Genomic DNA, 27,110 nt, shown 5'->3' on the forward strand with positions numbered 1-27,110 from the left:
AGTATTTAGAAGGTAATTACTTCCCCGCATAATATTCTAATATTATAGCAACTTACATATATTATTGATATGACAGCATTTCCGATCGATTTACAAGTATGTGAGCCAGCGTAAAAATAAAAAAATCATGCCACCAAAGTAAAAAAAACGAAACAAACATACCTATAACAGAATGCCTTGTGTAAATAGTAATGGTTCAAAAAAAAAAAAAAAAAATCAAAAACGTTTGGCCGTGATAAGCCTGTGAGGGACACAGAAAACAGTAACCATCGACAGAGTTATTAATGTAAGCAATCCATGCACCCTAAAAAAATTACCTTAAGCCTTATGATTCATGATTACTTAACAACCAGGGTATGCAATTAACACTGGGAACCACCACACAGTAATATGGTTCACAGGAAATCATTAAACGAAGTATATTTATAATTGTATAATATAACTATAGTATGTGGAGACGGAAGGTTGAGGTAAAGATAAGTACATACCTCCCATCCAACATATCCCTCATATGGCTATGACATACAAAATACAGTTTCCAAGTAAAAATATTGAGTCCTAGCCTATAGCACCATTTATAGACATACTATTCACGGAATCAACTGCACCAGCACTATAAGTAAAACATTAAATAGCTGTATCTACGCATAGCAAATGTAAACGGTTGAAAAACAGCTGAGGACAATTCATACTGAACAAGGAAAGCACATGTTATTCACAATGCAACCTCCTCAAAACAGAGAAACCCGAATGACACTTAAAGTTCCACACGCATGACAATTTTTTTCTACTAATACTCCTGAATGCCAATATCTAAAACCCAGTACACACCAGACCCGAAGCCTCACCTTATTGTTAGTAACGGTGAGGAGTAGAAAAAAGTGCCAGTCGTGCAAGAAGAGCCGCGGTGTAAGTATGAGTTTATACAGTTTTCCCATTGCAATCAAAGAAGGACTGAGTTCACACAAGAGCCGTGCAACAGGCAGAGATAAAAAGGAGGCACCATTTTGAAATGTGCAAAATATAGTGACAATACTCTTCTTTTTCAAGAATTCAAAGAAGTATACGTTCCATTCGGCAAAAAAAATAATCAAAAGAATAACCATGTGCTGTATGGTGATTACATATCCAAGAACTAACATGTGAAAACAAGTAAATGAAGTTGAGCATCGTCATAAGCACAGAGGTAGAATTAATCTTGGAAACAAGGAAGTATGGACCACAAAAGAGGACTAACAGTTTAATCCAGGAATTACCAAACACCTTCCTGATAGTGAGGAGTATTCGCTAAATTGACAAGAAGTTTTTTCACATCTTCATTTGATGTAAATTCGCTGGCAATTTATCCATAGGCGCTCATATAAAACATGTTGTGAACTTGAAATAAAGCTGAATATAATACATGAAATATGGCTAAATACAATACATGAAAAAAGGGTTCCCCTCCAGATCACGTATAAGTTCAAGTTCCCAGAAACACATGCAAGTCCTTATCAGTGTTCACATCCTCGTCCCCTGCTCTTAGTCGAATAATCCAATTACTTTCCATGTGTCTAAATGCCAAACTCCTGTCCCCACCCTGTGGTAACGTGTCTATTGTATCAATACCATGGAATGTTATAACCAAGATGTCTCTGTCCGTGGACGGTGTTGTAGAGCGTAGCAAAGGAATAGACTATTATTATGTATGATCGCAAATATATGTTCCTGAATCCTTTCTTTAAATGGCCTTATCGCGCTGCCAACATAGATACGGTTGCACACACATATCAAATAGACTACACATCTAATATTGCAATTGACGAATTTTGTGATCTTGTATGAGACTTTAGTGTTCTGCTGAAACAATCTTGTCCTTAGCATAGCAACAAATATTACAATGACCACATTTGTAAAAACCACAAGGTGGTTTTGTTGGCCATATTTTATTTGTGTTTGGTGATAAAAAGCTGTGACACAGAATATCCCTTATTGAACGGCCCCTACTATGTGTGAAGCTTAGTTTAGATGTAATCCCACCTTTGAGTGTGTTGTCAGCTAGTAAAAAGGACCAGCGTTTGTGCAAAATATTATAGATCTGGGAACTAAGAGCACTATATGGGGTAATGCGAGACAATTTTCACTGTTCTGTATGTCCACCCTTATTCAAGGTAGTGAGGAGAGTAGCCTATTTGTTTGTTTTTTTATCCTGTTACTAGCCTAATTTATTAAGCTTCTGGGATAGCCTTGTATCATAAATTGCTTTTCCATCAGATGTAGTTCAGTTTGGAATTCCATTTCCTGATTGCAATTCCGTCTGATTCTGGTGGCTTCCCCATAAGGGATGGCCCTAATTTAGCATTGAGGATGAGAGCTTTTGGCATGCAGTGTGGAATGACAGGCTGTAGGGTTCCTATACATTTTGGAACATATTTTGTTGGTCTCTATGTATAAAGTAACATCTAAATAGTCAATGTGAGTATTGCTGTGATGACTCGAAAATGTAATGTTATAGGTGTTGTTGTTAACATGTTGGATGAACTGGGCATTGGCAGAGCTCTGTAAACTGACCATGAAATATAGGACTCATTTTGGGTGTAGGAAAATGCAGCATAGAGTCTATGATCAGAAAGATCTACTGACATTGTGTCTGAGTATATGCAACCCTGTAGAGTGCATTCTATTTGTGTTTTCTTTAGCGTCGGTAATGAGGTTATTTTATTACACTAAGGTATACTGAATGACATACCCATAATCTAGGTTAATTAGTAAGGATAGATGGACTCTGTATATTACAGGGTGCCAGTTGAATTTTATCTTGCAAACATCACTGAACTTCTCTACGTTCTCACACAGTATGACTACAGCGTGTTGCACCCTTAGTCTGTGATGTAACTCCGTAGTCCCTTCTCCCAAGCAATTAACCAGCTCCGAGGCAAACAACTGCACTCCATACCCTTGCAGGGACATCGCTCCTCTTATGCTATACAGAGAAGCTGTCCCTTCCTGTCTGGCAATTTCACATAGGTGTCCTTTTTATGCCATTAAGACTATGTCCCAGATACGTACATTATCCGCTGCCTCCACCAACGCTGTCCACTCCAGTTTAGGGATCATCCGCGCCACAAACTCTTGATTGAAGTCCACAGTGTTCACTTTCACCTCAGTGGCCTGGGCGAGAGAGAAAGGGGATTTGTACATGAGGAACCGACAAGTCAGTGGAAACCTTAAACTGATGGGACGACGGAGCATTTCAGTAAGCTAACCGAGATATGCAACCATACAGCGACCAGAAACGAGTTTGGACAGAATGTGCGCTTCAGAAGCCAACAAATAAAAACATAATAGTGTTTGGGACTCGATCTGGGCGATATTGCGTGGAAGAACAAGGGTGAGTTTTCCTGAAGAATGGTTTGTGTCTGCACCGAAGGTTGAGATTTCTGGCGGGTGTTAAGACCTTAAGGGTTGTGTGGTGTGTCGCCGGTTAAGGCTTTATGTAGTAGGAGGCTCCTACTAGGAGCGGTATATCACTTTCTTTAAGTGGGTTGTGTCATGCTGGGGTGCGATGACTAGGACGTTGGGCTATGTTCTAGAGATGATTGATGTGAATGATGAAGAAGCAGGGCTCTCAAATCTCCCATTCCATGCCCGATTGCATGCAACAGTTCCATGCGCGAATAACTCGACCAGTCCTGGGGTTTGACTTTGCATTACGGGATTTGTTTTCTTGTATAATATTCTGACAAAAATACCCGGAATACGTCACTCAATAATAGAACTAACAAACCGGAGAGCTCTGGTGTCACTGAAAGAGACGGTCTCCAGTGTGGTGTGGGTTACTTAGAGCTCTTTATCTCTCCCACAGTTGGTACTTTACCTTCAGTCCTAACGGGAAGCCCTGCCGAACGCCCCGCACGTGCGAGCTCAGCATGTTATGCGTCAACAACTTCATCTTTGCTCCACGCTGCGCTACCGCCCGTGACCTCCGACCCGGAACTAGTATGAACGGAAGCTGTGTTTCTGTATTCCCCACTAGCCCGGAAGCAAGAGGCACAGACAACGCAAGGCATGGGACCGTGATTTGTCTGCGACATCATTGGGCGGGGATAGTGTAGGGAGTGGTGTAAGAAGTGGGCCAGGCCTATAGACCCATATTATATAACATTTTAGTAGAACAGGGAGGAGGGGTTTTGGGCAGGGCTACGGATAGGGGTGTGGTGAAGAGAAAGCGCATGCCCAAACCTCCCTATGGCTCCGTTACTGATCACTCTTCGGTCACTCTTGGTGCTGAAAGCAGTCAGATCAGCCAGCAGAAGCTTTGTAGCATCCAGAGCCATGTCTGCGCAGGTAAATATGCCGGAAAAGAGCCTTTTCAAAAGGCGTGGGGTGGGTACCGGAGAAGGCCGAAGAGGAGAGAGCATCAATAACTGTTGCGATTGTATTAGAGGTTTCAGAGTAGACTCGGTTTAGTGACATTCAAATTAATGTCACCAGGCGTACTTTAGTTGAAACAAAGATGTATTGTAGATTCCCTTGAAATGTTACATGAAAGCCAGCGAACCGTGTACACGGTGTTCTTACAGAGAGCTATTTGGCAAACCATAGCGAATGGGTGAAGCAGAGTCCATTTGGTTGGGGGAGACAGTAGAGCGGTAGAGTTATCAGGTACAGTGCGAAGGTCATTTCGCAAAGAGTGTATTAAGGCAGGTGCATGCAGAGAGAGAACTAGAAATCGTTAACTGGGGGTCATAGCAGAGAAAACGTGTGTATCAGTACTGGTACAGGAGAAGAAGCTGCACTGATAGGGAAGGAGATGAAGCTTAACGGTCAGAGCTACCGATTTTGGAATTAGGGATCAGGTTCGAGTCCCGGCGTCTGTTCAACATCCTGTAATTCTAGGCAACTCGTTTACGCCCCCATGCCTTTAAAAAATAATCTAGTTTGATGTAATGTAATCTGATGCTGACGAGGCCTCCAGTGCCTTTGGGCAGTGCGGGTTATATAAAATGTTTAAATTAGAGGTGGGCGAGCCCCTAAAAGCTGGAGCCAGACTCGAGCCTGAAGCCTGGCTCTGCTCGAGGTTCCGTTGGAGCGTCGACCCCGTAACGAGAAACCTTTCATGTGGCTTCTGCTTGTCTCTACCCACGATGTGGTATTTTCAGTCAGAGCAGCCGACTGTGGAACTGGAAAAACAGGTTCGAGTCTTGGCATCAGCTCAACTTCTTGTAATTCTGGGAAAATTAATTAATGTTCCAATGCATGGGAATGTATCTACCAGTAATGTAAAGTGCTAATGTAAAGGGCTCCGATACCTCCAGGTCGAGTTCGCGCTATAAATGTAAGAGCAGCTGAAAAATGCACTGAAAGTTAAAAAAAAATCACAAAGCTTTAACATAAGGAAATATGCATGGATGGCAATTTACTGGCTGATTTATACAGCGAGAAACCAGAAAGCCTGGATATAATGTTAGTGCCCTGCTTAAATCGTGTGATCTTAAGCAAATAGTTAATTTCACCAAAACTTTTTTCTTCATTATCTAGTATGAAAGCACTTTTAAGTATGAGTTCAGACTTTAAGTCTACGTTGTCACTTTGTAAGGAGGGTGACTTTGAGCGAAAATGGGGAGTCACCTTTAAAACGGGAATGAGTTGACCATTAAGTGCTTTTGTTAAAATGGATAGAAGCAGAGACCATTCATACGGAGTCCTGTGTGTTACTGGGGTCTTAAGTATGCCAGGTGACCTGACCGACTCATATTTATTTACGTAGAGGTCTTCGGTAAATAAATGAATCCCGTGCTTTGTTGTCCAGTATCTTTGTCTTTATTAGTGAGCACGCGAGAAGCACGTTAATAGTCATGCAGGTCCTCTCAGGTCAGGAACCAGTGTACTAGATGTCAAACAGATCTGCACTTTAGCCCATCTCTAATAACTGCCAGGCTTCATACCCTCTGCATTCCAAACATTATCACATTCTCTCTTACCGCACGCCCTATTCAAATAAATCATGCACATGCACTCTCACGCGAGGACTTAACGCCAAAGTTATGCCAGTAAAGGGAATAAATCATTCCCATGGGTGGGGAGATTATCATTTTCTGTGTTTGTTGTGCGTGGGGCTTAGTAAACCAAGATTGGCATAGCCAATAGTTGTAGCTTTTGGGACCTTTGAGTGTTTAGCCAGAGCTATTGGCTTTGCCAATGTTTTTAAGCTATGTGGTAGAGCAGCGTAGGTGCTGTGCAGCATGTTGAAAAGTTATAGTCCAGCAAACAAAACATGTGAAAATCTACATAGCAGAAATATCCAACTGAAACTATGAGACACCAACAACCAGCTTAATTATCCTTGGGAAAACACATAAAATTTCCCGGTAGCATGTATACTCCAACTGTCTGCTTTTCAGTGTGCAGGGCTACAGAGTACTTAGCCAACCAAACTCATCTGGCTCTGCAGTTTCTTAAAGAGACCGGCTGATATACTCAGCATTGTGGAGTGTTACTGAAGATGACTCATGGCCTCAGCAATGTACACTGCAGTACTAATATGCCCATATGTATAGCAGAATGGCCCAGGTAGTCAGTACTGTGGAGTGTATTTGCACTGAGTACTGTACGCTACAGCACACCGTACAGTGTAGTGTAACTGTGTCTCTTAAATTATCATATTTAGCACTTATGACACATGGTTGTGACTCACCATTAAGCCTGGCTCAGCGCGGGTCCTGCTGGAACGTTGAGCCAATAGCTACCGGAGCTTTCATGTGGCTTCTACCTGCCACCCTCGCTTTACCCAGGATGTGGTGTTATGGTCCGAGCTGCCGACTTAGGAACATGGCTCAACATACAGTGCTTCTGAAGAAATCACTTAAACTCCCTTGCCTAGAAGTTGAGTTTGCGCTTTGTAAAAACTGCCGAAAAATACACAAAGAGGCAGCAACAAACTATTTATATAAAAAGCAGAAATTGATACCCATTTAGTAGCAGATTTGTACAAAGTGAAACCAGGAATAATAGTGGCTTCCCTGCTAAAATTGTGTGATCTTAGGCAAATACTTTATTTATCCAAAACTACGTTTTCTTCATAATGGAGTCTGAAAGTGCTTTCAAATGCCTGTGCTCAGAATACCATATGTACAAAAAACTATTGTTTCATTTATTGGACTATAATATTTATCTATAATATACTAGGCCATTTACAGGGTTCCTATGACTATCTTGCCTTCTGGTTTATTAATTGGGACGTGGAGACAGGGCTGGTTCTAAGTTCATATCTAAAAACTATCACTTTAAGTACTTCCTCAATGCAGGGCTACAATGTGACATATTATTGTCAAACCTTCCAGTGTTAAAGAAATACTGTTTTTGAATTTTGAAGAGACTTTATCATATTTTTACGTCATGTGTGTTGTATGGTTTACAAAGCAAACATTTTCAGGGCTCGAGTCGTACACAGCTTTAAGAGCCAGGCCCTTGGCTCAGCTTTGGGTTGGCTAGCCCATCTCAAAGCAGTTAATTGGTACCCAGACCACCTCCACACACACTCATATAGTGAAAATTGATGCTTCAAAAAAGTATGAAATGCTTAAGTTAATCTCTGCCACTGGCAATCCCCTGGGGCCACATTCACGTCCATTGTTTTGCCCTTTGTACCAGTCTATACAGAGACCAGCCATATGAAAATCTGTTTTGATCCTGTTCTAATAGGAACAGTGCAGCCCAAAAGGTCAGGTCATATCCCTTCCAGACAAGAACGCAGTCAGCCCTCAGACAAGAGTGTCACACACCATCCTTTGCATGTCTGTAGAAATCTATTAATCGTTCGTCTTAGCCAGTTTAAAATGCTTTTATCGGAGTAGTGTTGTACACAATTGCGAAAAATCTTTGACCTTTCCCATTTCACTCAGCCAGTGAAACTTTGATAATTGAAAATAGCTTTCTTTCTAAAATAACCCAAACAGCACAAAAGCAGAAATTGGGAAGTACACACAGAGGGCCATATGTACGAACACATTTTCCCATAGACACAAAATGGATAAAACCCTTTGCTACATCTGGCCCAGAATCTTTTCGGCTACTGCTTCCATTCAAATTTCTTTTTATTGTTGCCAGATGTGTATTTAAATTTGTCACCCGGTACTTACTAAAGCTACCAATGATTCTTCCACATTACATTTCTCATTCTTGCCTAAGTGGGTTCATCCATAACTGATAGTACCTACAGTCATCTTGCCACAGTTATAAAGTCTGTTTCTAGAGGCATCTGCAGTTCTTCGTGGCCAGCTCTCCCTTACTGGGTGACTAATCATTCATGCTTTCGTAAATTTTGCAATGATTACATTTCAACTGTGTGTCGTTAAATTCCCGCTTCTAATTTGGTAATGTTAAATATCCATTGTGAAACTAAATTTACCTGTTTTTCGCAATACTTTTGTGGGCACTGTTCCCAGGAAGCCTCCCTTAATTGCTTTGCTTCCTCACAGTTATGAAAATACCTCCATTTAGAAATTCTACTTAATTTATTCTCACAGGGAATTCCTTTACATCCTCCCTCAATTTAAGGGTTTTACTTCCTTCAACTCTATCTCTACTTTAGATTCTCTATTCAAGGAGCCACCTTTCCCTGTATATTATTTAAATCCACCTTATCCCTGCATTTTGATTGTATTCAACGGTACAGTCTTGGCTCTGCTCCTAAGGGAATACACCCAACCCTTAGAGCCCCATCTATACCTGTGCAGTCCCTCACGCTACACCAGGTTTGCTAGAAGCTTACTGATAGTACAGTGAAGCAATCTTTTTACCTGCACCCTGAGTCTGTAAGCTATTATCTATTCCCAGACAAAATCCTACTTCTCCTATTACATCCTCACCTCTCTTTAAACTGCGTTGTGTAAGTGGTGTTATGTTATACATTTAATTTTTGGGTAACCAGGAAGCCTTGTTTGGAATTATTTGAGTCAATAGATTGCACCGCGGAGAGTCTGCACATGAGAGCGCATTCTTAAGTATGACAAGTTCTGCTGGTCATTGGGAACTAGAAAGGGTAAACTCGTATGCTTTTTGGGGGGAAATTGTGTGGAAACCTCAGCGACAGGGCTCACACAGAACATAACCTAAGCAAGGCACAATCTCAAGCTAATGGCTTGGACGTCCTTTATAGGGCGACAGGCAGGAGACATTTTAAACATCTCTTAGAGGTATACCGGGCAAAGATACCCCCGTCTTTACTTTATGGTTTGGAGCAAGTAGGAGTCTCTAAATGTTCTGGTGTGGCGTTGTGTTTTTTTTTCCCAGATAAGCTAGAGGGTGGCTTCTTTAGGAAATTACCACCTGTTAACTCTGCCTTCTCAGCAGCAATCTTAAGGCTAGAGATGGGTTTAAGAAGCACATTTGTGCAAGGACTGGCCAGGGTTGTCCGCTGGGTGGTTAGTCTGGAGAATATTGGTGACGATTCTTAGAGGTCTTTGTTAAAGAAAGAAATCATGGCGGGCAGTAGGGCGAAATACACTATTGGCAGAAATTTCACATTTGCCATGGACCTACTACAGTTAGATCTTACCTCTCTCTGTTACAGCTAAAACCCATTCTTAGACAAGCAACTTGGTCTGAAAGCCTTAGCCTGGATAAAAAGGCCTGTTCACACAGGCAGGGCTTCCAATCTGTAACAGATACTGTACTATTGAAGGAAATGCAGCCCTATCTTATCTGGAACCCGCCACATGGGATCAGATGGTTCTGGTTCCTATTACGGCAGGGGCTGCTCCTGCTCCATACATTATGGGCTAAATGGTATGGATCTTCAGCGACCTGTAATTTTTGTCAATATGGCATCCAAGACCTGAATCATGTTGTTTTCATTTGCCTGGCCTTGCTGTTATAGCGTCGTAGATGGTTACGTCCAATCTGCCTTCAGCTTTCTTCACGTACTGCATCAGAAGTACTACAGGCCTTTTTACCCCTCCAAATGATTTGTTTTGCTGCAGTATTTTAAGCTTTTTAAAATTGTATTAATTAAATCATTGAATTACTTTGTGAAAAATTGGAAATTTAAACTGTTCGTGTAGTTTTTTTAGGTAATTAATTTTATGGTCTTACTTTTGTATGTATTTGTTTTATGTAGACTGCCATGGGAGTTCTGTATCATAAATAAAATTGAAATTTAGAGAACTCATTCCCAAAGTGTTGCCTTGGTCCTCTGAGTATGGCAAACTTCATGTCCTTAGTTCCTCTGTCACTCCACCTAGACGGTGGCTGTCTAGTCCGCAGGGGTGAATTATCCATTCATTTCCTTTAAGACCAGTTTTTAGCCACTGTTTTGAAACCTGTACTCTTCATGTGTTGTATTGGGACTAGGCATAGCGATGATGGGAATTTGGCCAAGATTATCTGGGCCCAGTATACAAAACACCTGGCATAATATGGGGCCGGCTGCCTTCCTGCCTGGAAAGCCCAAGAAACAATTTGATTTGACCAAAGAATTTGCAGCCCCTCTGTTTGAAGGAGTGCTTGGAATTTCAAAAGCAGGATGTACTTTTTTGACTCTGGAGGCCTTCCCACCAATGACCCAAATAAGCATAAATGCCGCTTAGCCATGAGCCAGTACTTTGTAATTCATGGGGCCTTTGAAGAGACTGTGTCCTAGCTCTAGTTGGTGTCACCAGTAGGTGAACCTGTACTGCTATTAAAGCAGATCCCTGCCCTAGAAGGGAGACCAATACAAGGATGTGTTCAATTGCTGATCTTCAGTTGCTGATACCATGTGTTAACAACATTTTCAGAGTGTGAGCCTCCTGTAAGCCACAAGGATCTTTCTGGCCAGTGTTGAAAGAGGAACCCACAAACAGAATTTTAAGAGCAGCAAAGATGCGTCACATGGCGCCAAGAATGACCTCTGGAAATGCAGAGTTGCATTGTTTGTGAGGGTCTGGGAGGTCCACTGGAGGAGAATGAGCAGCACAAGGTTTGAGGTGGATCGATTGCAGCGGCCTGCTCTGGCTCTCAGTAAAATCATTGAAGTAGCAGCATCAAGTTGGCGTGCCATTGAGCGACTGAAAGGAAAAGAATCCTTTTCTCTAAGATCCTAGGGACATAACAGGAAGGTAATATGTTATGAAATCGATGGTATGCACTTACAGTGGCTCCCTACATCAATGTTGTGACACTTTCCATCCCTTTCCTGGGCCTCGTCCGTCTGGCCACTCCCTATGCACATTTGTCACCTAACCCTCTTTCTCTTCCATCAATACTTGCGCCACAGTAAAGGGGTTATAGTATTGTGCTATATTGTGTTTATCCCTAACCACTTTTGATTGCAGCATCCCTTCTGGTTCCAATCTGTTTTCAGTTGTTGTGCCCATGACCTCTTCCTGCTCTTTTTGACACTCCCCACCAACTTTCACTCTCCTAGGTTCACCCTGCTTAACTTGTCTCCCTTCGTGCACCCTCCACTACTAACAATTTAATTACTACATCACTTACCAATGCCTGAGGTTCACTTTGAATCACAGCTAAGCATACACATGTGTCAGTCATCCTTAATCGCAGGTATGGTGGTGTCCCATGTGACACTGTGCCATACTCCAACCCTGGAAACGTAATCCCTAATGCTGATAGAGGGTAGTGTGAACTTTTTTTTTAATACTACGCTTTACTGGAGCAAAAGGACTTTAATTTTTAGATTTCCAGTACTTTTCTATTTGAGTAAGTTGACATATATGTGATTCAAAAGCTTGAATCTGCTTTGTTTCCTTGATTTCAGAGACTTAATTGAAAAATAATAATAAAAAACACAAGGAGAAAGATCCCTTGAAATCCATGGTTCTTGCCTTAAAAGCCAACTGAACCAACTTAAATTTAGGGATGACTCGAAGACCTCTCTTTTTAGAGACACTTTCAGTCTCGCATGCAGAGAATGCTATGACAGGATCCCTGAATTGCCAAGCACCTCCTTATTGGGCTTTGACTTACATGGAATAGAGAAGTAGAAGTCTCGAGGTTTACTGTTGGAGGATTTTGCCTGGTAGAAGGTCGGGGTTTAAGTGAAACATGCACCATTCTCAATAAATAATTTTTAAGCAGTGTTCTTGTAGAAGAAATATGACTTATTATAAGTTGATATATGATGCAGAGGTGGGAGGCATGAGTGGGGGTACAAGACGATTACAGAATGGAGGGCAGCTGAAATGCCCCCCTGGGAACTATCCTTCTCCACACGCCTTATCTTGATCCAACTCAGATACCACCATCTAAAGCACATAACCCCTCCACGACTTCAGCGGTCAGTTAGTATTCCACAACCTAATTGGGAGGAGGGGCAGGAAACGACCGAGACTGGAATGTGTGTTCATAGGGGTTGCAAAGAAGTGCATCAGCCATGGGTGGAATTCCAAGAACTCTTCTTCACTGGCTGTTTGGCGGGTGTGGGTGAATTGGGCTTCTCAACAAGAGAAGCCAGTCCATGCTTCCAGGGATTGTCCACAGAAAAATGGGAAGTGAGGCAAATGGTGGGGATATCATGATTTGGGTTTGCATGACTGACCGACTTATGTATGTGCAGTGTGGTGCTGTCTGTGACACAGTTGTTTTGACTTTACTGTCATTAGTGTTTCACAATAAAATAATAAGCTTTTGGTTATGAAAAAAATAATTGTATAACATTAAACATTCTCGTGACTGAATAGCTCAATTAGTTTGGAAATTCTTTGTTTCACTTAGGGAATACATTAACGAGTAATCCTAATATATATCTATACCAAAGTGCAGCAACACTGTCGCTTTTCAGAAGAAAAATTCACAGCAGTTGTGGCACTCGAAACTTGCTGTTTGACGAAAGATTACATGGTGATGCAGGAACAAGCAAGCATGTTTCTTATTGTTGTCATTATAACTTGAGGTAGATGATGTATGAAATTGCAAACTCATGGCCCTCACTTGGATATCAGTGCAGCAATACAGGACATGGGCACATAGCCCTCACAGGCACATCACTGCTACTCGATTCACCGGAGTTGCATGTTCTGAGGACCAACAGGCTTGAGCTGGCTGACATTCTAAGTGCAAAGTTGTTAAATACTGAAGTTTTACCCTTGGGGGAATATATCCCCTACACCAGCATTAGAAATGGAGGTCTTCCATCCCCACCCTCACTGTCTTTACATGTACTTACTCCTGCCTTTGGGGAAAAAAAGGTGAATTAATATACTTGTATTTTTATGAATAACCTCATATTTATGGATCTGTTGGTTTTCACCCACGTTTAGCTGGTGGCTCAACCCAAAAACGCACACGGGTCTGCCCTAGCACTTTATTTTGAAAAACATAATTTCCCAGTCACAAATGGAATTTCCACTTTGGTACATGCCATTTGTTAAGGTAAAAGTTTAACCTTTGTGTACAAAGACTTTATAGATCTTGCTGTTAACCACCAGACAAGTGTGTTGTGGCTATACTGTTGTCGTATACTATCTACTACACTTTAACTTTGGAATATCTACTTCCAAATATTCCCAACGCCTCAAGGTTTCTTTTCAGAGGTAATAAACATAAATCCATATTTTAATTTATTTTTGCACATTCTCAATCCTTGTACATGCTTGCCCACACCATCTTCAAAACCAGTTGCCTTTTCCGCAGTGACATTGCAATCTAAACCTCTGTCCTTCTGGCAACCTCCGATCATCTGTGGGCTTTGGCACATCTTCAGCCTGTAAACCCCAGAATAGAGACAAAGAAGTGCAGAAAGAAGATAAGACACCTTCTCCATCAATACACACACAATCTGAAGCAACATCTCTGTATCTACAAGATCTCCCCAACACTCCTCAAGAAAAGAGTTGGACACTCCTCCTTAGAGTATACTACATCAGTGCAGCCAATGCCCACTCCTGCTCTCAGATCCTAGTTACCACACCAGCCACATTTTGACTGTATCTTTGCCTTTGACCTTGTGTGGTGTTCTGCTGCCTTTTGGCTAGGTTTATGGTATAGAAATACTACTTACGTTCTTAACATTGCATCTCTTAGCAGCAGGAAATATTAACCTTTTTGTAGGCAATATATCTGTTATTTTTTTTCTTCTCCTTTTATTAGCCTTGAATCTTCTGTCAGTGGTTCCCAAACTGTTGTCTGGGGACCCCTGGGGGTCCGCAAAGCCTCTTCAGGAGGTCCGTGACTGATTAGACAATTAAATAATATTAAAAGATTAGGTCCACGGCTTTAGTAATGACTCAGTGGGGGTCCCCGGGTTCCAGCAATGGTAAAGTGGGGGTCCACAGAAGTCAAAAGGTTGGGAACCACTGCTCTATGTAATTCTATAGCCCACGTCTCTTATATAATATAATAAACACTACTTGCTCTTCATTTTTTTTTATTTCCTCCTTTTGACTTTCTGTATTGTATAACAAAATCTATATTCATTCTCCAGCTGCCACCCTAACCCTTGCTTTGAATCTCAACTATATTTTTCTGTTGGACTCAATCCACTTGCCACCTTACTTTCATGCCTCAAGGTCAGAATCTGACTTTTCTTGATTTTCTTACCTCCTCATTCTCATGATAGTCTGTCTGTTTTGATACCATCCCCTTAATTTACTTTTGTTTGCCTTTGAATATGTACATTTTAGACAAAGTAAGGTCGTTTCGTGGGGCATTACTTTCCATTGGAAAGATGTGAGGTCAAATTATAATCTCCTTCTGTTAAACCTAAAAAGAGGTGAAGATTTTTCTTTCTTGTCAAAGCATCCCTATCAGTCCATTGTTGTCTGTGCCCCCTTGACTTTCCAAATTGAGTAAAAGAAGCAGATGCGTTTAGTCCACAACCAAGAGCCATACAACTTCTACAGCTGGAATGTAACCAAATGTAGGAAGATCATTTTTCTAAAGAATTTTGGGCCAGATGTATCATTTATCCAAATAGCGATTACCTAATTGCGATTATCTGCAAATCACATATACGTAATCGTTATTTGAATGTATAAAACTCCAGGAGTTTCGATTGGCGATTCCCAATGGCTCGCAAATCGACCTACCTCATTAATATTCATGATAGGTCGCAATTTGCGACCCATTGTGAATAGCTATAATCACAGGGATGGTGGCCCTGTGATTGCTTTTAAATAAAGCAATTTCTTTTATTTTATATTATATGAATTGCAGCCCGTTTTCCTTACAGGAAAACTGGATGTGTTTATAAAAGGAAAAATGATAAGTTTTCTTTTCACATTTTTTTAAGAGTAGGAAGTTGTCTGTGAGACCACTGCCTGCTCTTAAAATTTTTTTTCGCATGCATTCACAAAGCGGAAGGGGTCCCTTTCCCATTTTCTAATGGATTACCACCTACGTGAAGTAGGTGGTAAAATGCTAATGTTTTGCAACCACATTTCGGTCACAAAACATTCCTACATACCACTGCGATTCGGTATTAGGAAGGGATGCCCTTGACACACCCCTTCCTAATATCAAATGGGTATGTAGTCGCAATTCCAATTTTTGATTTGGTAACAAGTTACCGAATCACAAATTGAAATTCATATATACCAAAATGCATTTTTGCGTTTGCAAGCAGCCCGATAGGGCCGTTTGCAATCGCTAAAATGAATGATACATCTGGCCCATTGTTCCCATCACTATATTGTATTTTCCTCTTGTAACATTTTCCATAGAGCAGCCCCTTAAAATTTAGTAACCATAGTATACCCTTCTATGGTGGTTATACAAGGCTATCCTCCAATTTTCACTATCGCTTCTCTCCTCTTTAGTTTACAGATTTTTGTTTTTGTGCCCTGGTGGGGAGAGTGGAGGTTCAATGGACGGTCATTCACAATGAAACATATTCCAACTCTCGTTTCTCCATTTCAGCTGACTGTCTTTCACCACTTTGAGTTCATCATCCCCCTTCCTTCCTAGTTGTCTTCATTTTGCTTTTCGTTTGCCTCATCCCCCAGTCCTTTTGGACCTTCCTTCAATGTCTGACTTTCCCATACCATTCTTAGTCAGGGATGGGGCAGTTCCATCCCTTTTAATACCTAAAGTGCTACTTTATTTTGAATCCTTTCATATATTATCACCTATTCTGTTACATGTACCAGCATAGGGTTTTGATTTTCTGGATTTCCCCAGGATTTCTGAGGTTTTCTTCAGGTGTTTCGCTGGGTTTTAGGAAAAGACTTCTTTAGCTTTTCTTACTCATTCCATTTTCCAGGGTCTCTCCCGCCCTTATCCAGTTCACCTTGGCTCACCCCCTTTTGGTCTAGCCTCGTACAACATAACGAAAACAGGATGCATCCCAAACAAAATAAAAAGCTACGTTATTTGGCTGACTTAAACAAGAATTCGAACCCCGAAGGTGGTGATAAACTGGTTCATAGAAACAGAGGTCAGACTTTTATCTGAACCAAAGCTCAAAAGCTTTTTTTTTTTTTTTTAATTTTATTTTATTTATTTACTCCTCCTGTATTCAGCGTAACTAACAGTACAATGAAATCTATACCTTGTGAAGCAGTAATGCGATTGACTGCATCTTCTGCGGTGTCACCTTGCTCTCTGTACTACTGCGAGCTGTTCCGTTCCTCTGTTATGCAAAACACCAGAACAGCTGCTCCCCCCTTCTTCATGCAAGCAGTACCTAGACAAAAAGCTGGCCTTAGTGTGACTTTCCCAGCTAATAATTTAGACTGCCGTTTACTTCCTAGTGGACTACAGGCCTACTTAGTCCACTTAATTAAAAAAAATATATATATATTCACACTCTGGTGGCAATAACAGTCATGCAGCACCATTATTATAACCTATGCTGCTAATTGTACTGGTGGTGTGACTATTGTTTTTCGTCTATTCAGACCAATTTGGGACAACCTCACAAGTGAAATCTGCCCCGCAGTAGAAGGGAGGTGGTGTTTATAATTTCCAACCTATTGCTGAATATTTACGTTTCACAGTGGTACTTACAAAAACAATATGAACTTTTCTCCTCTGTTGTAATACACCTAGCCTAAACCTACATCAGTTTATTTCGTGTCTAGGGTGTTTTTTTTCAATGCTTAGGCCAAAGCAGAACACATAGTAATTTATTTGAACACATTTGTTTACTTCCGTGTCAATGCCGCCTTTCTCAATTGGGCGTGTGCAAGATTTGAGTGTGGCTCCATAGATGCGATATATAGTGAAATACATTTCTGCTAACAGTATGCCAAAACCACAAAAGTCCTGAACTGCGCATTGGTCTAAGCTGAAGTCACTCACTCTTACTTCTGGTTGGCTTACTCTTTTTGCCTGCCTATTGCTTGACTAAAGTGGATGGTGCCATAAAGCAACATGTCACTTTTTGGCTTCTCATCACACGCCTGAGCACACCCCCAAGTTGTCATAACTGTTTCTCCAGGAAGTGAATGTTCACCTCAGTTTTTTTTTCTCTTCCTAGTAAGCCTATGTAGAACCATCAAATCCCATTGGCTGGTATTTGGAATGTGATCGGAGTATATTCAGGCACAAAGTTTTACAGTAAATCCACTGAAGACCAGTGGGGTGCCAATTAAGTTATGGGTCTCCAAGCAGGATTTCTTTATTGCATCAATTTATGTTCTGGTAGCAGTGGTGGGGGTTCGTCACTTCAATGTGTCCTAAGGGGAAAGAATCACTGATCTTCCAAACTAATGGTACATTATTTCGGGGTTTCAAGCAATGGGATTTCATCAACACCAGGAAATATTACAAAGAACTGTGGGATGCCGCAATAGTACCCACTCTTTATGAACCTGTTGAGACCGATTACGGGTGAGCAATAATCATACCTCTTTTATGCAAGGGTATTTAGCCTGTCAACCTCAAACACGTTTGTATGTGTTTTGGCACTAGACATTCACATATTTCTCAACATGTCTAAGCTGCCTGTTAACACCGCTGTGAAGACAGAATTTATCATTCAGTGCACCAGCAGTGTCTACACCTACTCTGGGCAGACATCAGTTAACTATGTTTTTAAATCTTATGTGGTAAATTCAGTGTTGTCATTTGTCTGGTAAAAAATACATCCTATGTTAGTGGGTTTACCTCTTTGGTAATTACTTGTGGCCTGGCTAATGCTACTTCTGGATTTATGACTGTCAATTAATAATTACAGTACCACTTGGCCGTCAGAAACGAAATCCAGATCACTCTTTCCAAAGGTTCATGTCTGTTCTAGGGTATTAATCCATATAAGTTGTCTTGAGCACAGTGTGAAAGATCACTTCACAGTTCTTGTGATTATGGACTAAAAACTCCTCTCCAACACAGCAGCCTGAAGTGAATACACTACCTGCTTTCATACAGTTCTTTCTGTGGGTGTGCTATACCTAAGGGTCTGCTTTTCATCCACCCCTTCTCATTGTTTTCACAAAAGGTCTCGATGAGCTTTTTAAGTCTAGGTTGTATGTTGTGTATGTTTTTGTTTTTTACACCTTGCTCTACACAGTTTTAGCCAATACCTCATGTCACTAATACTTCAACAAAAGTACTATAAGTAATGCAGAGTGGTGCCCCTCCAGCCATTTACTTTAATGTGTTTTTTAGATTTTGTCTGCCCAGCTCCTGCACTGTGCTTGCAAAATTTCTTGTATTAAAAAATAAATAAATAAATAAATCTTAAAAGGGACTTAGAGCACACCCATTACTTAACTTTACTTGTGATTGGCTGGTTCCCACGTCACTCTCTCACTTCCTTGCATCCTATTGGGAGGCTCCTTCACCTTGCCTCCATCTTTCCTCCTGGCTTGAGTCTTTATCCTGCCGTGGAGCCTGGACCAAGTACTGCTTCCTGTGGCCAGGCTCCTGCAGTGCAGGTACATATTTTTTCCAATTGTTCTGGAAATCAAAAAGTATTATATCAAAATAGATAATGTCCTGAAACTGGCACATTGTTTCCAGCCCCTGCAATTCCGTGCTTCTACTTTGTGCGGTTTTCCGATAAATATATATGAGGCAATTAAACCATCACCATTTTGTCTGTAGCTGCTGCTTTCACTACAGAGTGACTAAACTGTAACAATTTTGCTGCACACATCTTTGTCTGTTGCCCTCACGCTCTTCTGTGGGAAAACAGATGCACATTTTAACCAAATGAGCTGTTTCTTTGGAGGCAGCAGAACCCCAGGACTGTGAGGAGGCAGTGTGAGAAGTGAAGAAAATGTCCTCACTTTTTATTTTTTATCCCTCGTTTGGAAATTATAGGTTCTATAAACAGGCAGCGTGCTTTTATCAGATTTAAATGTAATTTGCTCCTCTGTTGATGGATTTTGCTGCGCTCTTCTATTGCTGTGGAAATGAATTGCACCGAGCTGTTTGGTGCAAATGTATATACTGAATAATTTTTGCCTTTCTAAGATCACGTGAGTTCAGTTCTCTGCATTGGCTCAACAACTTGTGATTCCGGGCAAAACACTTAATCTCCTTGTGCCTAAGCAAAACAAGCGTTGGTAAAGCCTATAGGTTTTGCCTATGCGCGATATATTGGATTTGTCAGTGTGTGTTTTTTTTTTTTTTTTTTTTTTTTTTTTTTTTTTTCATGTTGCACAGCAATTAAGGTAAAAAAAAAAAACTAAAAAAAACTCAAGGACAGTCAATGCTGGCCACGTCATAGCGCTTCTTTTTTTTTTTCTCCGTCATAGTGCTTAGTTTTTAAACTTTCATCCACAACATGTGAAGAAAAAAAAGGCATTGACCAAGCCAATAGATTTCACATAGGCGAAACCTTTTGGCTTTCCCAGTACTTGTTTTTTTCTCATGGCTAGCCAGTGTATGTTCCTTGATGTGCTTACTTTGATTGCACAACCACACGTTAATTGTTAGTTTATGGATTTATTGCTCAGGGAGTGCTTGCTGTTTGGATGCCTAGCCTGTTATTAAGACACAAGCTATTCGCTAATCCCCACCCTTGCGTGTCTATTTGTTTGTCTTTATTGTTGCTCTACCGTGGTGAAAGCTTTTTTTGTTCACAAATTAAAGAAGTGCCCACACATTGACTTAAACTGCAACGAAAATACTGCCCCTTTGTCAAAGCATTCACTGTGTAGTAGTTTTCTTTGTATGTCTTAAGTTCAACAGTTACAATGCAGACTTCCTCTTCTGGCTCCTTAACACCGTTTTTGGAGGATACAGCTTAACTCTGTTCATGCAGTCTATTCAGCAGACGGGCACAGCACCGAGCGTCCATATGGTTGTAGCCAATATGTTGGTTCAATATGGGCCTTTCTTTCTTGGGCACCTGGAAAACAACACACACAGATTTTCCAAACTGTTACCAACCATGTTCTGTAACAAAACCTAAGACCTTTTCACTTAACTAATGCTTGTTTTACTAAGTCCCTTTACCTGCACGTTGTTTCCAAAGGGGCTCCAAGTGTTTGCTATGGTTGTTCTATGATCTTTGCCACAAAATTAAAAGCTTCATTTTTAGTTATTTTGTTAGGAATCTGATCCTTGAGATTACTCAACAGAGCATCAGAGGCACAAACGGTGGTGGTGGAATGACACGTCTTGATCTCTAGATGCTATGTGTCAAAATCACCACAATTAGAATGACCTCTTCTGTTCAATTTTAAGTGTCTAGTTAAATCTCATCTCACGTTCTCAGGTAGAAGACCAGTTTGAGGACTTTCATCCAATTGTGCATTTATGCTGGTTTGTTGTTAAGGACTTTGCATGATCGTCTGTTTTTTGGTTTGAACAGGTCGATAAATCTAGTTTAGAGTTTCTTGTACATTTCTGTTTTGTCTTGCAAAACTCAAATGCTCAAATTTTCTGGATTATACATGCTGTATACGGAATCGCTGCGCACTACAGTACATAACACAAGTAATCTTCACAAACAGGGTCCCCTTCCTCTAGCCTGGTTCTGGAATTCTCATTTCTAATGTGGGACTCGGTCACTCACCCTACTCTTACTAAAATGGCATCACGCACTGTAGTATCTGTGGTGTATCCCCAGGCAAATAAGCTTTGAGAATTTCTCGGGACTCTCCTCTAAGAGGCAGTGTGGACATTACTGTCCACCACTGGAGAATGTGTGATCCTCTAACCCGCAAGGTTTACTTTACCTTTTTACGGTGGGAAGCTGAGGTGTGGGACAAGTTTGGCTTCTTGTTGCCTGCCTAAGAATAGTGCCCCCGTAGCCATTTTATAGAATGCCCATCTAGCCCTCAATCTCCTTTGCCCCACTTATACCAGAAGTAGATATTTGTGAAGCGGTACCTACCTCTTTAACAGACTTTTGGCTACTATCCAAACACTTCTTGCAGGTTTTAGGAATTGGACTCCTGTGAACCATATCAAACAATCTAATTTGGCTGCCTAACTGTGGACGAATACCAGTTTTTTTTCACCCTCTTTTGCTATAATCATTGTTTTGGGCCCACAGACCAAATCAGTGAATTAATGGTTTGCCTTTCTTCTAGTTTGCCTGGAACCTCGTTAATGTTCTGGAGTCCAATTGTAGTTGGGATTTGAAGTCCTAATACTCTTTTGTTTTTTTACCTCCTCTCGCATAAAAGGGTTAGGAGCTTCTCCAGCTCCTTCTGTAAGAGAAACAGTTGGAGGTTCCGCGTAGATCTTGCCATTGAAAGGTGTGTATAAACCCATGATAGTTTTTCCCAGTAAAAAAAAAAACATAATCCATAGTTAAAACCATTCGCCATACCTTTCACTTCTGTGCTCTTATGTTTGATGTTTAAAGCTCACTACTACAAACCAAAAGAATCGCCAATTGTTACAAAGGTAAAGATAGGCAGTGGACCAGTTTGTTTGACCCTCAGTTTGTAGCATTAGAGCACAGTCACCTGGCTTCTGTTAATTTTCCTACACTGGCCACCTTCTAGCCACCCATGTCCAACTCCTCCCACTCCTATGTCTGGGCTCATATGCCTAGCAACCTCTTAATGCATGGTGGCAGTGATGTACATGGCAGTCTGTCACTCCATAGTGACATTGTAAGCTCAGTGTTTATTAGCACAACAATAGACAGTATTGCTTCAGAAATTATCTGGGTTCTTGCAGTTCAGAATATGTGGAAACTGGTATTGCTCTTTAGTAATAAAACTCACACTAGTTTGATTTATACGCCAGAGTGTTTACATACTGAATTCATTTTAGTACTTGATCTCGGTGCTTCCCTGGCCAATGCATATGCCGTACTCTGCGATTCTTTTCATGGGTCTGTGACAATGGTCTCTAGGAAGGTAGGTTAAAGGGGTATTTCCATTTACTGTGAAGCACCTAAGGTATCCCAGAAAGTCGGGTTGGTTCTTCATTAAAAATCCTTTAATAGTGTACACTGACTGTCCATCCCAACCCTGCTACTGCTCAGAGCCACCACCTCCACCGAGTTCCATCCTTTCCCTTCCTTCGTCCTCAACTGCATCCTCATCCATTGCCTCTTCACATATTGCTGGCCTTGCATTTCACTACAACTCTGCCCTCCTTGGTTCTTCTTTCAAACCCATTGATGTCCCTGGTCATTTTCTCCAGCTACATTCACTGCCTTCACCCCTCTCTACTCTGCATGTTAGAGCCGGGGTGGTCCCATCTTTGCAGTAAGACATCACCCTACAGCTGAGGGCTGGTGTGATTTCTCTTTGGCTGTGTGGTGTTGCTCTGTCGACGAAAGAGCTCCCCGAATAACATTTTACTTGTGGTGTGCATGTCTCCGATTCCCCAGAGCGAATCCAAGTCGCATCCCCACACTCACACTTTTCCCTCCAGTTGCAGGTTGGAGATGCAGTGCCAGCTGTGGAAGTTTACGAGGGCGAGCCGGGCAACAAAGTCAACGTGGCAGAAATTTTCAAAGACAAAAAGGGAATCCTCTTTGGGGTGCCTGGAGCTTTCACCCCTGGCTGCTCCAAGGTGAGTGAGGTCCTTGTGTGTTCACCACTGAGTTTATGATTAGTTCTGAGCTTGGCATCCGAGGGCTTTGGAAGTTGGCAGAGTTGCGTGAGGGTTAGTTCAAAAGTGGTTTTCAGAGAACCTCTTGGGTGACCAAAGGGATCATTTAAGGTTTGGCCGGGACAGGAAATGTAAACCACTTGATATCTCATGGTGCCAAACCCGTGTTTACTTCATTATTTAGTGATGGAGAACGGCCGTGTTTCCGTAGAGGAGCCCTAGTCGACTCAGTCACCTGAGAACTTTTAGGGCCATCCACCCCCAGGCCACAAGCTTCTAAACTTCACGAGGCCTGCCCTATTCAAGGGGTGACTGTTCATCAGTCTTTTTTCCTGCCTGGGTCAACTTTAGGTGTTTGTTCCTGAAATACAAAAATGGATGCTCTGTGGTCTATGTAACATGATGGCCCATTCATCATGCACTTTTGGTGAAGATGCCCTCCCAAAGTGCTAATGAAAATGGCAGGTAGTTTACTAAGTTTACTACTAGGCACCCAGGTGGGAAAAGGGGAGATTCCACCTTCCAATCCGAATAGCTCCCCTTACTCAGCTGTTTTATTGTTAAAGGTTAATAGACAAACAGTTGTTACTCTGTTCTAATGTATGTATATCTTTTTGTCGCGTCTAAGACCTTGTGGCTAGGTTTGCGCAGTGTAAAGGCAAGAGGAAACAAATGAATAAATAATTTGTACCTGGCTCTGGATGCCAGGCGTGTCTACCTGATCTGTAAGATATTGTCTTCTAGTTAGGCAGGTATCACAGTTTATAAATTATGAAACTGTCAGGGAGGGGGTGGGGTGGCAGGACTGGGTGAGGTTGTGGCACAGATGCAGTTTCTTCACACCTTGAGACAGCCAAGTCGCCCACACTGAAAGAGGTGCAATTCGAAACCAGGAAACAGCTCTCAAAGTATTTCATAACAGCCCAGGAGAGCGTTGAAATCTAGCATTTCCTCTCTGCCCACAGATTCCAGTAATCTGCCACAGACTCCACCCCCTTACTTCAATGGGTTTTTTCTGCTTTTTCTGTTCCCCTTTGCGGCCTCTTTTAGCTCTTTGATACAGGTGTTTTGGCACTTTACGTGGTTTCTTAATTTCCTTCCTTAGAAAATTTGTAACGAGACTAGCTGTGACAAACAAACGTTCATTTGTTAGCACTGCTAGCTGCCATGACTTCTCCAGCTCGGTTTGGTCTCAAATTTCCCTATTACTCTTTATTAACAAATTATTGTGAGTCCCTTCATGGGCATGGCAGTTTATGACTGAAAGTCCGACCCTACCATTCACTGGCCCGTGGCAAGGCTGTAGCTCCTATATGTTCAGGAAATGGTTGTTCTACGAGTAGCTTTTCCCCAGCTTCCTTATCGCCATAGGTTGGAGAAGGTTGTAGTTAGTTTTATCTACCAAATGCCCTTAGAGGATGTTGGCATATGATGTATAAGAAATGTTTCCTCTTCTCTGAACGAATGTGGTAGCCCCCGTTGCTCCCTTTTTATCTGTAAATTAAGCAAGGGTTTGCATGTAAAATTGGGATGCTTGTTTTAGTGGAATTGGATACATCACCTGAAACCAGATCGAGGTAGCCATCTTTAATCCGTCCCGCTGTCTGTGTGAGTGGTCCATGAAGTGTAGAGAGGAGCTGAACATTTAACCCCTCAGCTTTCTGGGCTGATGCCTTCAGGTAGATTGTGGTGATACTGGGTTGAGAAAGTGTGGATAAAGCAACACTTGAGTGGTTGAGTGTGGCCCGAGTGCGTTTCCTGGTGTAGAAGCCCTAGTTATGAGCGTTAAGGTGGAGGGAGGGCCTAGGACTCCGTTCTCTATTTGTCCACCTTGACTCTCCCATCCTCCTTCTGTTCTATGGTCTAGACCCACCTCCCTGGTTACGTGGAGAAAGCTGAAGAGTTGAAGGGGAAGGGCATTGCAGTCATTGCCTGCATCTCTGTCAATGACGTCTTCGTGATGACTGAATGGGGCAAGACACAGCATTCTGAAGGCAAGGTGAGTGTAAAACAAGCGCTCTACATAAAGTAACGTGCTTCTCTTCCAATTGCAATGTGTCATAGAATAGCAAGGGAGGAGAACGATAACAACCGAAAGAGTAGTGTTTCAGTTGTTAAAGCTAAAACAAAGTGGCAGAAGTTATAATGGAAAAACATGGATATATGACTTTGCTATTTTGTATTGTGTTGCATGTCCAAAAAAACGTGTTGAGTGATGTTTCCCCTTTAACTTTACAGCATGCTGAGCCCATAGTGAGAGCTTAATTTGGGCCTTGCAGACGCAGAGTTGATCACTACAGAGCACTTAAAAACAAAGGAGAACTAGCTCGTTTTCTCCCATTTAACCCATGCCAGCCCGCTGTTTGTGAGTTTAATATATAATCCTAACATACTATGTTACAGCCTTTTATAAACACAGAGCATCTAGAAATACAAAAACCAAAACCAAGGTAGCTGAGAAGTCACTGGGAACAGAGTGAGCTTTGTGCATCAAAGAGTACATAAAGAGAGTGTAACGGAGGATCTCCTCTCTCAGATCAATGGAGAAAATGACAGACAAATAGGAGCGGTGATGTGTTTGGACACGCCCAGGAATTTGTTCCCGTCTCCTTATAGCTCTCCTTCCCAAGGGAGGCCTTTACAGCTCGCGCAGCATTGTCCGTGATGCAGTACAGTGCCTTTGATACAAGAGAGCTGCGAGAATAGCGGATTGATGACTTCTAAATCCCTTCCTGAGAAAAGTAACGTTTATTGAAGTTCTGCTACAGGCACTTGTTCTGTATGAGAGACGAGCTGCTTCCAAAGAAAAGTACGACTCAAAATATGAGTTCACTTTCCTATACATTGTTAAAAAGCGTATGTGATTAGACAATGAGTTGAAAGCCGTAAACTAGAACCAGTACTTTAAATCGCCATGGGAGATCAACCAACAAAGCTTTGGCAAGTCTTAAGCGCACTCATATTAAACAGTCATATTCACTCAACTATTCACCACGGTACACATCTAAAAACTCTCGCACTCGACAAGCAAGCATTTTCAACCAGTAAATCCTTACGGTGAGCTGCCAGCTGCACCACTGATGAACCAATTAAAGGGGCATTCCCGGACGTTACCTAGAGAAGCAGGCAACCGCACACATATGACACTTCCACAGCATTCCACTCCTTCCACTCATCAAGGTCGATTTTTAGCAAAAAGCAACATACCTTCAGACAAGCAGAGGAGGAGGAGCAGGCAGGGGTGATGGGGAGGACTGCACATGCGACCGTGGGGGAGGGGGGTGGGAGGGGAGAGGAGAGTACCTGCGGCCAGTGGAGAGATACTGTCCACAGGAAGAGGTGCTTGGTCCATGCTCCACCACATGGACTAAGATTATGATGCCCAGGAGGAAGCTGGGTACCAGGAGGAACCTCTGACCTATAGGAAAACAGGAAATGAGAGCAAGTTGGGAGCCAACCAATGGTGAGTATAATCAGTGGCAGAGCCTGAGGACTGGAAGAAGTTAGTGGTTAGGTGACAGAGTTACCAAGAAAGGAAAGGTGGAGACTTCCACCTAGGATACCAATCCTTTCCTGGACTGGAATTGAACACTTGCTTGGAAGGAAAACATATGGTTAACCCAGAAGTGACGGGTCATCCATGAGGGTTGGAAGCAGACGCTTGCTCGGAATAGGAGGGAAGGGTTACACCCAAGGTGACAAGTAACCTGGGCAGACTGGCAAGCACTGGATGTAAGGCACAGTACTTGTGGTAATGGTAAGGAGGGCACAGGCTGGTGGAATAAAGACGAAAATGGTGGTTGAAGGATCACTTGTAAGTTGCTAATTGCTTACTAATGTGTGGCCTAAATTCTTCCACAAAGGTGAAATTTGGTGTGGAGTGAGGTTGTGGGATCCAGGAGAGCGACCAGCTGCAGGGGTGCTGTCGCCACACTCAGTACAGAAGAACACATGAATCTCAGAAAGATAAATTCTGGGCTTGTGCAAGGCATGAGCCAGAGGGGCTTTTGCCCAGGACCCTTCGTCAAATACCACCATGAGTCGACCCATGCTACACCTTTCAAATTCGCCTATGAATTCGCCAGATCATTGTGATGGAAGGTGTACAAAACGTATTGAATTGGAATTTTTCAAGAATAATACAGCAACTAGGTAAGAGACGATAGGACGGACTGGAGGAGGAGCGGCTTGCCAGATGATGGTTGTATTTATAGCTAGATTGT

The 27,110-nt window shown here is 42.0% G+C and overlaps 2 protein-coding genes across 2 annotated transcripts in view; one reads left to right on the forward strand and one right to left on the reverse strand.

The window, feature by feature from the left end:
* The window catches only part of TRMT112 (tRNA methyltransferase activator subunit 11-2), a 45,586-nt gene extending 41,559 nt beyond the window's left edge, over window positions 1-4,027 (reverse strand). The window contains exons 1-2 of the mRNA XM_069207156.1: window positions 3,857-4,027; window positions 3,049-3,150 (exon numbers count right to left, since the gene is read on the reverse strand). Of these exons, the coding sequence (XP_069063257.1) occupies window positions 3,049-3,150; window positions 3,857-3,931 (177 nt within the window). The 5' untranslated portion in view covers window positions 3,932-4,027. The remainder of the gene's footprint in view (window positions 1-3,048; window positions 3,151-3,856) is intronic.
* Window positions 4,028-4,169: 142 nt separating this feature from the next.
* The window catches only part of PRDX5 (peroxiredoxin 5), a 39,970-nt gene continuing 17,029 nt past the window's right edge, over window positions 4,170-27,110 (forward strand). The window contains exons 1-3 of the mRNA XM_069207155.1: window positions 4,170-4,326; window positions 22,708-22,848; window positions 24,755-24,886. Of these exons, the coding sequence (XP_069063256.1) occupies window positions 4,228-4,326; window positions 22,708-22,848; window positions 24,755-24,886 (372 nt within the window). The 5' untranslated portion in view covers window positions 4,170-4,227. The remainder of the gene's footprint in view (window positions 4,327-22,707; window positions 22,849-24,754; window positions 24,887-27,110) is intronic.

The sequence above is a fragment of the Pleurodeles waltl genome, chromosome 9 (genome assembly GCF_031143425.1).
Source record: "Pleurodeles waltl isolate 20211129_DDA chromosome 9, aPleWal1.hap1.20221129, whole genome shotgun sequence".
NCBI classification, from domain to species: domain Eukaryota; kingdom Metazoa; phylum Chordata; class Amphibia; order Caudata; family Salamandridae; genus Pleurodeles; species Pleurodeles waltl.